The sequence below is a fragment of the Lactuca virosa genome, chromosome 6 (genome assembly GCF_052849685.1).
Source record: "Lactuca virosa cultivar CGN04683 chromosome 6, Lactuca_virosa_CGN04683_v6, whole genome shotgun sequence".
Classification (NCBI taxonomy): Eukaryota; Viridiplantae; Streptophyta; class Magnoliopsida; order Asterales; family Asteraceae; genus Lactuca; species Lactuca virosa.
Window position 1 is genome coordinate 140,027,305 of NC_136431.1, and position 14,471 is coordinate 140,041,775.

Here is a 14,471-nt window from a genome sequence, read left to right on the forward strand (position 1 = left end):
CATACTAAAATCTATATCATATGAACTTCATACCGAGTGTAAATCTTTTATTACCAAAATAAAAGTTTGTCTCATTCTAAACACCTTTTGCATGGGAATAAACATATTAAACACTAACTTTATAGCAAGAACTTTATTTTCTTCACCACAAAATAATTTTCTTCATAAATCAGCTTTAACAGCAACAAATGTATAGGAACAAAACAACATAATTTTTATTTTTCAAGCAACATCATCAACAAAACAGTAAAAAACTCACAAAATATTTTTTAGTTTCGACGGATGAGAATTTCTTTAAGTATGAAAAAAGTATTTAGGATAGTAAACCAGTTGGGATCATTCCCTTGAAATAATTAGTTGGATCTTCAAGGCAAGGCTCTAATACCGATTGTTGGTTCCCATTTATCAATTGGATTGGTGTCGAATAATAATACCAAGAAGATAATTATGTATGAATTTCAATAACAAGATCATGTGAGGAAAATGTTATATATAGATAGAGAGATATAACATATTATATGAAGAACACTCATAGCTAGGGAGAATTCCCCAACCAACTCTCTCTGTCTTTCTCTCTCTCTCTCTCTCTCATCCATGTCTACATGGTGCACTCCTTTATTACAAATGCCCACTCACCTCCACTTTATCTACTAGTAAAGGGAATATGTTCTCATAGAAGGAATATTACAACCTAATAAATCACTCATCATTGTAGAACATTTCTTGCTCCAACAAGTATTTTTAGGGTGTACCTAGTATAAAAATTGGGCGTTACATATACTGCCCTCAGTACATGCTCCCTTTTGTTGATAATTTTAGTGTTATCAACATATTTTTGTGTAATTATTATTAATAATGAGATAGTTTGAGTTTCATTTACTAACCGAGCTTGGAGGTGCGGGCTGCACACTCGATGTGGTAATTGTGAACTCGGGAATACGGGGGTCTGGCGAAGCGCCCTTGGATGCACACTAGTACAAAAATGACCGACGGTCACACTTTCCGAAAAACGGCCTGTCACACTTTCCGAAAAACGGCCTGTCACACTTTTTATTAAAAGTGTGGCCAAAGGTCATTCAAAAAATTTACAAACTGTTTTTGGATACATTTAAATTAGTTTTTGTGGCCATTGTATAGATAATCAAAACTTTAACCACACTTAATTATACCAAATGTGACAAATATTAGTCACACTCGAACATTAAGGCCATAGGTCACAATCAGCCACAGGTATCGATTAAGATTGTCATACTTTTTTTATAAGAAACAATAGATAAACGTATTGTGACATGAGACAGTTTTATGTGTGTCTATAACCTGGTGCCTTTTTAAACACATAACAGACAAAGTAGCTAAAAGGTGATACATATGGTCACACTAAATATTTGTGTGTCCATAGGGCGGTTTAGTACTAATTGTACTTAGTTAACGCATGAAAAGAAAACAAGTAGTATTGGTTGTTTATGGTCATGTACCTTTTATTATGTGTATCAAAATATGATGAATTGGCTTTGAGAAGAAGCAAATATTGTGAGTGTAGGTAGCATTTTGTTATGATTACAACTATTATATGTGTCTATATGTAAATATAGTTATAAAAGAACAATAATGTCTTATCGGTATAATTAGGGGTCGTTCATTGAATATGTTGCTATAATTATGTAATGTTCTGTGACAACCGTAAAAATTCAAGTTGGTTCTAGATTTGACTAATCTTATTTGCACATATAGGCATGACACATACTAGACTTAGTAACTAGAAGCTAAGTTATAACTTACTAGAAACTTGGAAACAAGTAGGATCAATGGATAGTGTACTTAGATTTCACATTGATATGTGAATTCTACAACTACTTAACTGTAGTGACTATCCATATTCGGGTAGCTCATTGACTCGAACACCTTTTCATGAATCATATACACACATTATGCACTTGACCTAGTATTAGAAATTAGGTCAAAGTCTCATAGAAACTTAAGTCAAAGTTGAAGACTAGGACTAGTATACTCGATTCCTCAATTTCACTTGAATCTCGAAACCACTACATAGAATGCCAATAAATCGATAAAAATAAATTACAAATATTATTTCTAACTTGAATAATAGTTATGAAACTCTAAAATGGTTTGAAGTCTCAAAATTTAATTAATTTTGATATCCAAAGACTTACAAACTCCTCAAAACCCTAAAAAGCCCTAAAAACACATATTTATAAACTTTAACCTTAAAAATTCTATAAAAATAATTATGAAACTTATAATATTATCTTATAATAATTAAAATTATGAAAATGAATTCAAGGAAAATAAAATTTAAAGTATCAACATTTATTCCTAATTATCAACTTAAATCAATAATTTTATAAAACAAATCATGGCTTAATGCATTATTTATATAAACAAAATGGGAAAATTTATAAAAATTGAGGGAAATTTATATAAAATAAATGGAAGAGATGGGGAGTCTCTCTCCTCATTGAAAATTCGGATCTCTCTCCCCATATCTCTCTTCTTCCCAACACAAAATCATTTTTCTTCTCTCTCACACTCCATCTTCCCTATTCTCCCTCATTTCTCTCTCATACTCTCACACACATTTTCTCTCTTCCTCCCTCTAAGAACCACAAAATTTTCCAAAAAACAAACCCCAGAACACTCCTCAAACTTGAAATCTTCATCATATTGTGGTGTTCTTGAAGGTAAAATCGATTTCTACTTCACTTTTCCTTCAAGTTTTGCTATTTTTCTTACACTTTCTCCTTCTACTTCTTCATCTTCTTCAAACTTCTTTTCTTTTTGTTAAAATGGTTTTTAGAACATCATGGATGTGTTTTAACACCATGCATATATGATAAACAAGGTTGCATATTCATGATCTTAGTGCAAAAAAATCGATTTTAAAGATTAAAACATCAAACTCAAGTTAAGAGTTTTTTAGAAACAAAGTTTTCTTCATAAATGCATGTATACATTTTGATAAGTTTTAATCTTTTGAAACATGACTATAATATGAGTTTATCATGATTTCATAAAGTATTTCAAAAGATTTACTCAAAGAAATGATGAAAACTCACTTTTTAAACCAATTATCATGCATGCAATCTGTCAGATTTCTTTACCTGACTTTAAACTGCCATATCTCACTCATTTCTTAACCAAAATTCGAGATTCTTTTTCTGAAATATAATATTTTGCGTTAGCGTTCAAAGGTCTTATTCCTCACTAAAAATCTAGGAAAAATTAATTTGAACACTTAACATCATGTATTAAGAGGTACAAAAAGAGCTTGATTCAAAAGTCTTTGGAACATGTTGCAAAAATTCTCAAAGTAACATATATCTTTACCAAAATCACAAGAACCAAGTTTTCTTTATATTTTATTGAGCCTTTAGGCATATTTTTCTACATCAAAAATAAGAAACCGATTTTTCATTGTTATTAAATTGTATGAAGATGCATTCTGGAAATTTTCAGCTCAATACATATTTTCTTTATTTTTACATGAAAATAATAAGAAATTTGAGTGTTAAATCATATAAAATACTTACACTAGTAAATAAATTCTGGAAAAATTCTTGGATGACCCTTTAAGTTAACAAACATCTCTCGTTAAGTTTCATTGATTTTTGTTACTGTTTAGTATGGTTTTGAATTTTCCTTTTATTTAGTTCCAATAAATCATAAAACCACTTTGGGTAATATAAAAAGGGTATCTAATAAATTTCACAGCTTCTACCTTACGTGTAAGACTCAAAACAATATTTTTGGAGTTTTTGAAAATGTATATCTATTTTTCATGATTTTTGTGTTTATAATGGACTAAAAACAGGAAAAATAGTTTTACTCATCCAAAATTCATGAAAATTTACCAGAACACCTTATAATATATTAGCAGGCTCCATAAAAATTGTGATGATTTTTCTCCTCTTTATGCTATTTTTCTTCTATTTTCCCAAGATTAAATACACTTAAATCCATTTTTATTAGAATAAATGCACAAAAATCATAAAATTGGGTTAAATAGCTTAGAAATCCATTTTTATATTTTTTCCAGCTTAAGAATGTTTAATAACAGAATTACAAAACATTTGGGTAATTTTGAAAACTGTTTTCTATTTATCCCCATATTTATTAGAAAAAAATGCACAAAAATCATAAAATTAGGTTAAACAGTTTAGAAATTCATTTTTATATTTTGCCCAACTTAAGTATGTGTAATGGCAGTATTATAAAAAGTTTGGGGAATTTTCTTAACTGAATGCTATTTTTTATGAATTTTTATCTATTTAGAGAATCAAATATAAGAAAATTAGTTATACATATCTATAATCCATGAAAATTTATGTGGAACTCTTTTAATACAGTTAGAACCAAAATCTGAAGTTTGGTAATTTTTATTAACTGTTTAGTATTTTTTTTATGATTTTATGATTATTCAAGAAAATAAAATGGTGAAAAATAGTTAGACAAATAAACAATTCAAGAAAATTTATCTTAAGTTCCTTTACTTCAATTAAATCTGAAAGGAAAAGTTTAAGAAATTTTAGAACTAAATTGATTTAGTTTTTGAATATTTAATCATTGGAACACCTCTTAAAATGTTAAATATTAGCATTTCAATAATGAGAATTTTCCACTTAAATTGTTATATAACAATTGATTCATTGAAATTTACTTTTCACAGAAAAATGTTTGTAACTTATCAATATTAAATCTTGACACAGTATTGGCATAATTCTATTGTAGTAGTAAGTATGCTAGTGTTAGATTTCGATTAGAGCCTTACTAGCGAATACCATTATTGTAGGAATCGGCAGTGATACAAGTGGAATGTAGTTCAAGGCACCATTTGCATCATCTCAATGTATTGTGATTATTCACGACTCCCCTATTTTCGGTTTTTATGTTTTGGGGTGGAAAAGCATGTCCGAAAAACTGTTTATTGTTCGTTGTATTTAAATTGATTTGTATCAAACTTGATTGTTATATTTTGCTATATTGCTCTATGTATGTCTATGCAACACGAAACATGAGGCCTTATCTTATTAAGTCCCTTCCCTTACACTTTACTCCAACCATTAACTCTTTGAGCCAATGGTCATTATGGATAATGCTATTAGGAATTGACAACTCCTCACTCGCCCGATTGCTTGAGTGCATGATACCATATAATGTATGGAACGATAAGCATAGATCTTGATAGGGCATCAGTCTTTGGCTTGGTTGGGAACTCATTGTTTGCTCATATACATACAAACTCGTTTATTAGTTATAGCAATGAACTTTGTTTCACATTATAGCAATGAACTTTGTTTCTCATTCTAACAACGAACTTTTATTACTGGAAACTTATTTACTTGTCTTAACAATGAACTTGTTTGCTCCTTGTAGCAACAAAATTGGTTGCTCATTATAGCAATGAAACTTGTTTACTCGTTTTAGTAACGAACTTTATTTCCCATGAGAATATGAACGTTGCATCTCATTTGGGCAACATATTTTATTTCTCATGATGACAATGAACATTGTTATACAAACTTATTTACTCATTTTAGTAATATATTTTTATCTATGTAAACTTATATCAAAACTTTGATTTTGATTCATGAAACCAATATTATTTTTAACTTGTGAACTCACCAACTATTTTTATAGTTGACGCTCGTTTTACATGCTTTTTCAGGAATCATTGAGTAAGTGGTACTTAGGGACACTTCACTTTTAGGAGAATTCACATGTGTTGTATTTCAGTTACAATGTAATTTCATTTATAAATTTGTTCAAACTCATTGTAAATTTGTAATGATTTTAATACTATGGTTGGTGTTGTCTATAAACTTTTGCTATGATACCCTTTGTACTGCAACGCCCCGTATTTCCGCTTTAGCGGAGTGTGACATGTTCATTCTGGTTGTACTATTATATTTGTAAGTTTAAAGAATAGTCTTCATAAAATTAAAAATTGTTACTGTAAAACTGAAATTGTTATCTGGTTAAGTTATTATACAAAAAAATGACAATTTTAGACTTTTTGGAATACTCATAAAATTGGCCATTTTTATCTTTGATATCATTTGGCAGAATAAAAAATGAACAAAAAGGTCAATCATGCCATTTTAAAAAAAGTACATTGCTTTTTTTGCAATTAAAGGGTTGTATAAATTAATGAAAAAAATTGAATGGTAGTTTTGTAAAATTACCTCAACAGAAACAATTTCTGAAAAAACAAAAAATAAAAAATAAAAAAATAAAAACAAAAACAAATAACAAAATAGTTGTATTGAATAAGAGCTATAAGAAAGGGCCAAATTTCCCTTTTTGTCATCTATTCTTTTAATTGCACCAGATCATACATCATTAAAAAATGAAAAGAATACAACTTTCTTTAACAGAAAAGTATGATAAATAAATGAAAAGAATACAACTTTATCTAAACGAAAGTACATTGCTATAATATGCAGTTATGTTATAACATGTCATCCACCATTACAGTAAAAAACTGAAAAAAAAATTAACTTTGTGTTATAACGATATTGCACCAGAAAACATTGATGGTATAATATGGTAAAAAGATATTAAGGAAAGTACATTGTCATTTTTTGTCATTTTGTTATTCTCCACGTAACGCTAGGATCAAGGTTTGGCCTTTCCTTTCTACAAACAAAAATAAAGATCATTATATGTTAAAAGAAGGAAAAATATTATCGCTACAAATGTAGACATTAAGAAACACATACCGTACGTATAAGAATACCATGACAATCAGTACGAAAATAATCATTTTCCTTCTGCAAGTCAAGTGTGTCTACACGTGGGAATATATTATCATTACGAGGAACTACAATACTAATTCTTCATCTACATCCTCATATGTATCTCTGTAATTTTTGGGAGGTGTGTTGAAGACAATAGAAATTTTTTGATCGAGCGGGTCTATCACGTAAAGTACTTGTTATGCTTGTGAGGCCAATATGAAGGGATCACCTTTATGGACTAATCTTTTTAGTTCAACTAGTGTGTACCCCAATTTATCCTTTTTTATCCCATTTCTACTGTCAACACATGAAAATTGGAATTTGTTTAAAATGATAATCTAGTACCCATATCTCTTGTAAAACACCATAATAAGTGTTTTTGGCATATGTTACAACTTATTTATTGATGTGCGTGTCAGTTGCAACGACACTAACCCCACTGTTTTGGTAAACTTTACCTTCACGAGATTTTGTACGAAAAGTATATCCATTAATAACATATACATCGTATTGAATAGTGTTCTTATTGGGTCCATGTGAAATCCATCTCATTGTCTCTGTTATACTTTCTCTACAGACCCCTAACCCTCTCTCTACCTGAATAGTAATTAGATTATGAATTTAAGATATAAAGAAATACATAACAAAGAACACAACATATATGAAAACAATATACCTCCTTTCGTAACCAATGACAAAATGTATTATTGTGCTCTTGCTCTAGTTGTGCCTTTCGTTTAAGGTGTTGATGTTGCAAAAATTACATATGTCGTCTGTCAATACGTTAATGTTAATATTATAACAAAAAAACATACATGTAAAAAAAATTTACTTGATATACGGGAGTACGTCATTTGTATTTTGAAATACAATGAAATGTGCTTTGCTGAATAGTTCTGCAGAAACTTCTACCGATTTAGCAGCTGATAGAGGAGTATCGTCCGTAATAGAACTACTATCTACACCTTTCTGAATTCCACATGTGTTATGACTATCAGGTGGAATACCAACAGTATCCATCTTTTTGAGGAATTCACTAAAAAACTCAATCGTCTCTTCTACAACATTCTCTTCTGCAATGCATCCTTCTGGTCTATTTTTGTTTCGTATGTGCCCCTTAATAACCTTCATACACCTTTCGAACGGGTACATCTATCTAAAGAATATTGGACCGCATAATTTTACTTCCCTAGTTAGATGAACGGTTAAATGAATCATCACATCAAAAAATGATGGTGGAAAGTGTTTCTCAAAAAGGCATAAGGTTACACATAACTCCTCTTGCAACTTATCGAGCTCATCCAGTTTGATTTATTTGCTACATATCGTTTTGAAAAAGAAACAAAACCTTGTAATAGCAACTCTGGTGGGTGGATGCATAATAGATCGAATTGCTATGGGCAAAAATTGTTGCATGAGCATGTGATAGTCATCTGATTTCAGTCCGATCAACTTCCTATCCTTCCGACTCACCAAACTAGAAAATTAGAACAATACCCTTAAGGAACCCTTAAGTTGTATAAAGTCGCACAAAATTTGTCTTCTCTTTTGTCAATGTACAACCTGTTGTGGGAAGTGTTGTGTTGTTCCCTTCTATCTTAGGATGCGTCTCTGGTTTTTAACCATAATGAACCAAATCCAATCGAGCTTTATAACCATCTTTCGTCTTCCCAGGAACGTTCAACACAGTTCCGGTTAAACTCTCGCCCACGTTCTTTTCGACATGCATAAAATCTTTACAATGTGGAATCAAAATGCCGCGCCAATACCTTAGCTGTCTATACCATATATTAAATTTCTTCCAGTATGTATTATTTTGTTTTCCCACATCTGAAGTACCCACTTGGTTTGATTTTCTCTTATTTTTATTAATCTTCCCCCCTCTTCCAGTTGTAGATTGTTGGATTTCTGCCTCCTTGCCCTTAGACACCTTTCCCCATTTATTAATTATAAATTTGACCCTGTTATATATTTCCTCCCCATTCATAGGTTCTGGAGAGGGTGAGATCTCTTGTTGTCCATTGAATGCCTTTTTTTGTCTTCTGAATGGGTGATCATACGGTACAAATCGTCTATGACCAGCATAACTTTGCTTATTCGATTTAGGGAGTCTAATGCAGTGTGTTTGTTCGCCACACACAACACAACCTTGAAATCCGCTGTAAGGACAACCACTTAATGTATCTAGAGCAGGATAATTATTAATAGTCCATAACACAACTGCACGTAGATTAAACTGCTCTTGTGCATATGCATCGTATGTTTCAACTCCAATATCAAATAATAATTGAAGATCATCAATCAAAGGTGCTAGGAACACATCAATATCGTTTCCTGGTGTTCCTGATATCGATAACGAAAGCATGATGAACTTTCTCTTCGTACACAACCATGGTGAAAGGTTGTAATTAGTGACAGTTAAAATAGGCACACACTATGATTTCTATTTCCTCTATTCACATCGACCCCGTCAGCCGAAATGCCTAGCCGCAAATTTCTTGTTTTGCTAGAAAAGTTAGGATATTTGTCATCAATGGCAGCCCATTCTGGTGAATCAGCTGGGTGACGTAAAACACCAATATCCACATTTCTGTCCGTTGCATGCCACGTTAAATCTTTTGCACTAGTCTTAGACTGAAAAAGTCGTTTCATGCGCGGAATAATTGGAAAGTACCACAAAACTATTGCAGGAATATTCTAGTAAATTTTATTTTTTTGTTCATCGATCTTCCATCTTGATTTACCGCAAGTAGGACATGCTGCCATGTCTGTGTATTTGTTTCTGTAAAGTATACAGTTGTTGACACATGCATGTATTTTTGTATACCCTGAACCCATTGCTTTGAATGATTTTTTGGCCTCGTATGTACTACTGTACATTTCATTTCCTTCTGGTAACATATTTTTGATCAAAACTAATAATTCTGTAAAGCACTTATCTGATACTCCATAGTTACTCTTCAAGTTGAGTAGTTGTATGATTGCAGATAACTTTGCGTAATTAGGACAACCTTTATATAGGGGCTTCTCAGCATCTTCTATTAGTTCTCTAAACTTATGAGGGTTCCCCATGAAATTTTCCTCTACAGCTTCAACCATCTCTACTGTTTCTGCAGCATCTATTGGCATTTCTGTATTCATGTTCGTTGAATCAAGAACGTATGACGTGTCCATGTCAAAATTCTCTTCATATACATAATTTCTGGGTGGTTCCTCTATTTCTCCATGCTTATTCCAATTCGTGTATGTTTGATCGATTCCATTCCTGAAAAGGTGAGCGTCTACCACATCCACCGAATGAGAAATGTGGTTTACACACTTGATACATTGACATGGAATTTTTATCTTTTTTTTGGTATCTACAAGATCCATATTCTTAGAAATCTTGTAATTGCGTACTGCATATTTCAAAAATTCTGCAACACCGTTTACTTACGTTTGTGATGTTCTGTATGCTCCCACCAAGACTTATCCATCTTCAAGTTACAACAGCATCAACAAATAATATATGTTCCATGTTCATTGATGTATTTTAACAAACAGTTGGTGTGCATAAACCACAATATCAGATTACAAATAAATCCAACACATGAAAACCAAATACTTGTTAATTATAGAATATATAATGATTTATCACTCCATGACCTAACAAATATATAACGATTCCATTCTTGAAAAGGTGAGCGTCTACCACATCCGCCGAATGAGAAATGTGGTTTACACACTTGATACATTGACATGGAATTTTTATCTTTTTTTTGGTATCTACAAGATCCATATTCTTAGAAATCTTGTAATTGCGTACTGCATATTTCAAAAATTCTGCAACACCGTTTACCTACGTTTGTGATGTTCTGTATGCTCCCACCAAGACTTATCCATCTTCAAGTTACAACAGCATCAACAAATAATATATGTTCCATGTTCATTGATGTATTTTAACAAACAGTTGGTGTGCATAAACCACAATATCAGATTACAAATAAATCCAACACATGAAAACCAAATACTTGTTAATTATAGAATATATAATGATTTATCACTCCATGACCTAACGAAATAGCAAATATTCATATTTTGAGGAAAATTGTTTGTTATGTCCCTATAAAAATTTAAGGTTGTATGTGTACCTGTATGAATTTCTGGTTGAAGTATCAATTTTTGGTTGAAGTATAAACGTATTCACGATGCATATGTAGTAAGCAGATAGTGATTCGATGGAAATTCTTAGTCTCAAAATTCATAATTACGCAATGGGTGTGGATGATCAAGGACATATCGAGAAAACAAAAAGAGATATTGCTAACTGATTTGTTTGAACGTTTGACAGAGTTTAAAAGTTATGTAACTTATAAAAAGATAACAAAAGTGTTATTAGTGGGGTTCGAACCCATGCTCTATCGGAATATGCCTTATCTACATGTACACTGACCAACTAAGCTGAGTGCTATTTTTATAACTTATTTGGTTACGGAAAGAAAACATGATTTAAAAATCACTTACCAAAATACCCTTACTTAAATATGTTATTTGATTTGAAAAGAGAAACATTTGACGAAAATACCCCTGCTTTCTCATTTATTGATCTAACACAACCACAGTTAGAATCATTATTAATTTCCTCCTATACTGAATGACCATTTTACCCTTACATTAAAACATTACCATTAACCTAAAGATAGATATTTCATTGCCTTTTGGGGGTATAAAGCATATTAATATGGTTTGGAATACACCTATTCTCAGGAAAATCAGAAGCCCAAAGAGTGAGATTATCTCTCAAAGGTTGCATGATCGCCTAATCAAAATCTTGTTTACTCAAATGGAATGCCCTGTAATTTAATCACATAAAACACTTCAATATCATACACCATATGAAGAATTGACGGATATACCCCTGCTTTATCATATTTTCCATATGTTTAAAACATACATGGGACAAACTTACTGATATAACGTAACCACACAAATAAATTAATCGGACCTGGAACTTTGTTATTTTTCACCATTGAAGAGAGTTTTAGAGAAGATGATGATAAGTGATATTCGAATCTGTTAGATTACAATTAACTATCTGAACTATATACAATGGTTCATAAATAACTGTTTCTAACAAACAGATCTAACAACTTCTATAAGAAATTACAATAGTACCCTTCATTTTATAACAGAGTCTAACAAAGTTAGCCTTAAAACCCAATTTCTACATAATATTCAAAGTACATTGCTTTTTTTAAACTTTAAAAAAAAAGAGTTTCAAAGTATCTACAAGGAAAGTGACATGTATGATAACAATTTTCTGACATTGAAGATTAAAATGGAAAATTCAACTTTTTCATTAATTCCAAATTTGCCCCTTATACGGTTAGAACCATTAACATAAAATATATAAACACATCATATATATAATTAAACAAAATATGAGTTTCAAAGTGCTTACAAACTATGATGTTCTATTCCACTTGTGGCAACCCGAACCTTTTCCCGTTACCGTTAGCCAAATTTCGTTAATAAAATTTAAATTTTACTGAGTTCTGTCAAATTATTTTGGTTTGGAAAATCATTTAGGCTATATAAGTTAATTTTATATAAGATTCGAAACCAAAATCACACGAAAAACCCGAGTTTCCTTTGAAAAATCGATAGTTTTCGGCCTGAGTGGTGTTCACGGCCATAAACCCATTTACGGTCGTAAACCCGTTTACGGCCAGTGCCAGGTGACCCCCACCACCGAACATACCCCCAGCCTATATATACGGGACCCCCACCTTCATTTGAACTTGAATATCAGATGAAAGAAAAATACCCCCAACTGTTTGACAAAACCCCATCCATAAGATAAATTTCGGGACAAAATTATTCTAACGAGGGGAGAATGTAACACCAGTCAAAATAGGTCAATAAACAATCACATGTGATTATGCCAATCATGTAATGTGATAAACGTACTATGTAGTTCAAGATAAATTCTAATACAAATATGAACTTTCTTTATGATACAACTCAAAGTATACGTCCATACGATTCCAAAAATATAGAGAACGTCTGAATATGACTTCGCATGAAGAAGTTATGATAAACCGAACACTATAAATCTCTATAATAAGAAGAATTTAAAATAGTCTTAGAATTAGCTATTGTAGTCTAAAATAGAGTTGTAGTACTTGTAAATACCTACGCGTAGATATAAAGAACGTCAAAAATGGAGTTCGTATGCGAAAGCTATGACCTTCCGAAGATTCAGGTGTTAGAAATCCTAATCTGACTGAGCTCACGACGTGAGCACAGAAACTCACGACGTGAGGAGTCATTTTGCCACATCTCGGAATCTAGAAGGTGTGTGACGAGGCTACGAAGGGATAAGATCCAAACTCACGACGTGAGCAACGATATCTCACAACGTGAGGACTCATCTGGCCACCTTCCGAAGCTAGGGAAACATATGGCAAGTCTACGGGATGATCATGCATAACTCACGACGTGAGTCTTATAAAACTCACGACGTGAGAGTCCAAAATCCTTACTATAAATAGCAGGTCCGACTTCAGCTATTCTTACACCTGAACTTCTTCCCTTTCTCTCATTTGTTGAAGCCCTCTTGCATCCCAAGCCCCGACGACCTCGTACGCTGATCGTTTCTGCTTAGATTACATAAAATCACGCTACTAGGGTGAGTTTCACGGCCCCACTTTCTAATATTTTCGGGGGGAAAACACATGCTAAATATTGTATATACGTAATTATTATGTCTATATGATAATATATTAGTATCAACATAGATAGTTATAATAACCGGGATATAGTTGTTCTAAATATAATATGTTGAATATATACAACTATTATCAACTTGTTAGCATGTTCTGGTACTAATGTAGATCTTGAGTTATACATAGGATTCTATATATATGTTGTGTGCGATATAGTTCCGAAGTTATATTCTGAAGTTCTATATGTTAAAAAGTATGTTGTTATTGTTAGTTTTATGTTAAGATAAAACTTGATATGTTATATATTGTTATTGATGGTTTTATGTCAAGATAAAACTAGGAACGTTATATGTTGTTTATATTGGTTTTATGTCAAGATAAAACATGGTTTTACTTCAAGTTATAGCTGTTATACTGCCTAAGTGTTATGAAGTTAGGAGTAATGTTTAAAAGCATAGTCTAGTAACTTAGGGTTTTAGACATGAAAATGCTTTTGTTGTTAGAGCTATAGGAAGCCGTCGAAGTCTACATGAGTAAATGTATTCATCAACTAAGATTGGGGATCTTAGTGGAAATCCTCTGAACTATAACCGTTAATCCCGTGTGAGTGAGGAAGTCGTGTATAATTAGTATACGGGTTGGCCACCCCACTTGTGATTGTTAGCTACAGTCAACCATAAGCGAGTGACGAACTATCCTTTTACTTGTTATTATTCCGGCATCAATGAAGCGTACAGTGTTGTCCTCATGGAAATCATGAGTGGGTGGTCCTCATGGAAATCATGAGTGGGTTGTCCTCATGGAAATCATGAGTGGGTTGTCCTCATGGAAATCATGAGTGGGTTTTATCAGAGGTATTATGTCATAGCAACGGTTACAGGATCATGGTAGCAAATTGTTATAAACATTATACTTTGTCGAATACAAGTATTAATGTTAAGTATAAGTTTCCCCCTACTTATACCTTAGGTTTAAGGAATGTTTAGGTATAATACTTAATTGATAAGTA

The 14,471-nt window shown here is 32.0% G+C and overlaps 1 protein-coding gene across 1 annotated transcript; it reads right to left on the reverse strand.

Annotated features, from left to right (window-relative positions):
• Positions 1 to 8,373: 8,373 nt before the first annotated feature.
• LOC145121958 (uncharacterized) lies at positions 8,374 to 10,127 on the reverse strand. The gene is made up of 2 exons (XM_079057637.1): positions 9,500 to 10,127; positions 8,374 to 9,098 (listed from the first exon to the last, which is right to left on the reverse strand). The coding sequence occupies exons 1-2, from the start codon at positions 10,125 to 10,127 to the stop codon at positions 8,374 to 8,376; spliced, it is 1,353 nt and encodes a 450-aa protein (XP_078913763.1).
• Between the last annotated feature and the right edge of the window lie 4,344 nt (positions 10,128 to 14,471).

Excerpts from the sequence above, each read along its gene's own strand:
- LOC145121958 (XM_079057637.1), bottom strand. The coding sequence starts at position 10,127 with ATGGATCTTGTAGATACCAAAAAAAAGATAAAAATTCCATGTCAATGT. Across the intron at positions 9,099-9,499 it reads GGCAGCATGTCCTACTTGCG|GAACACCAGGAAACGATATT; the intron begins GTAAATCAAGAT and ends TATCGATATCAG.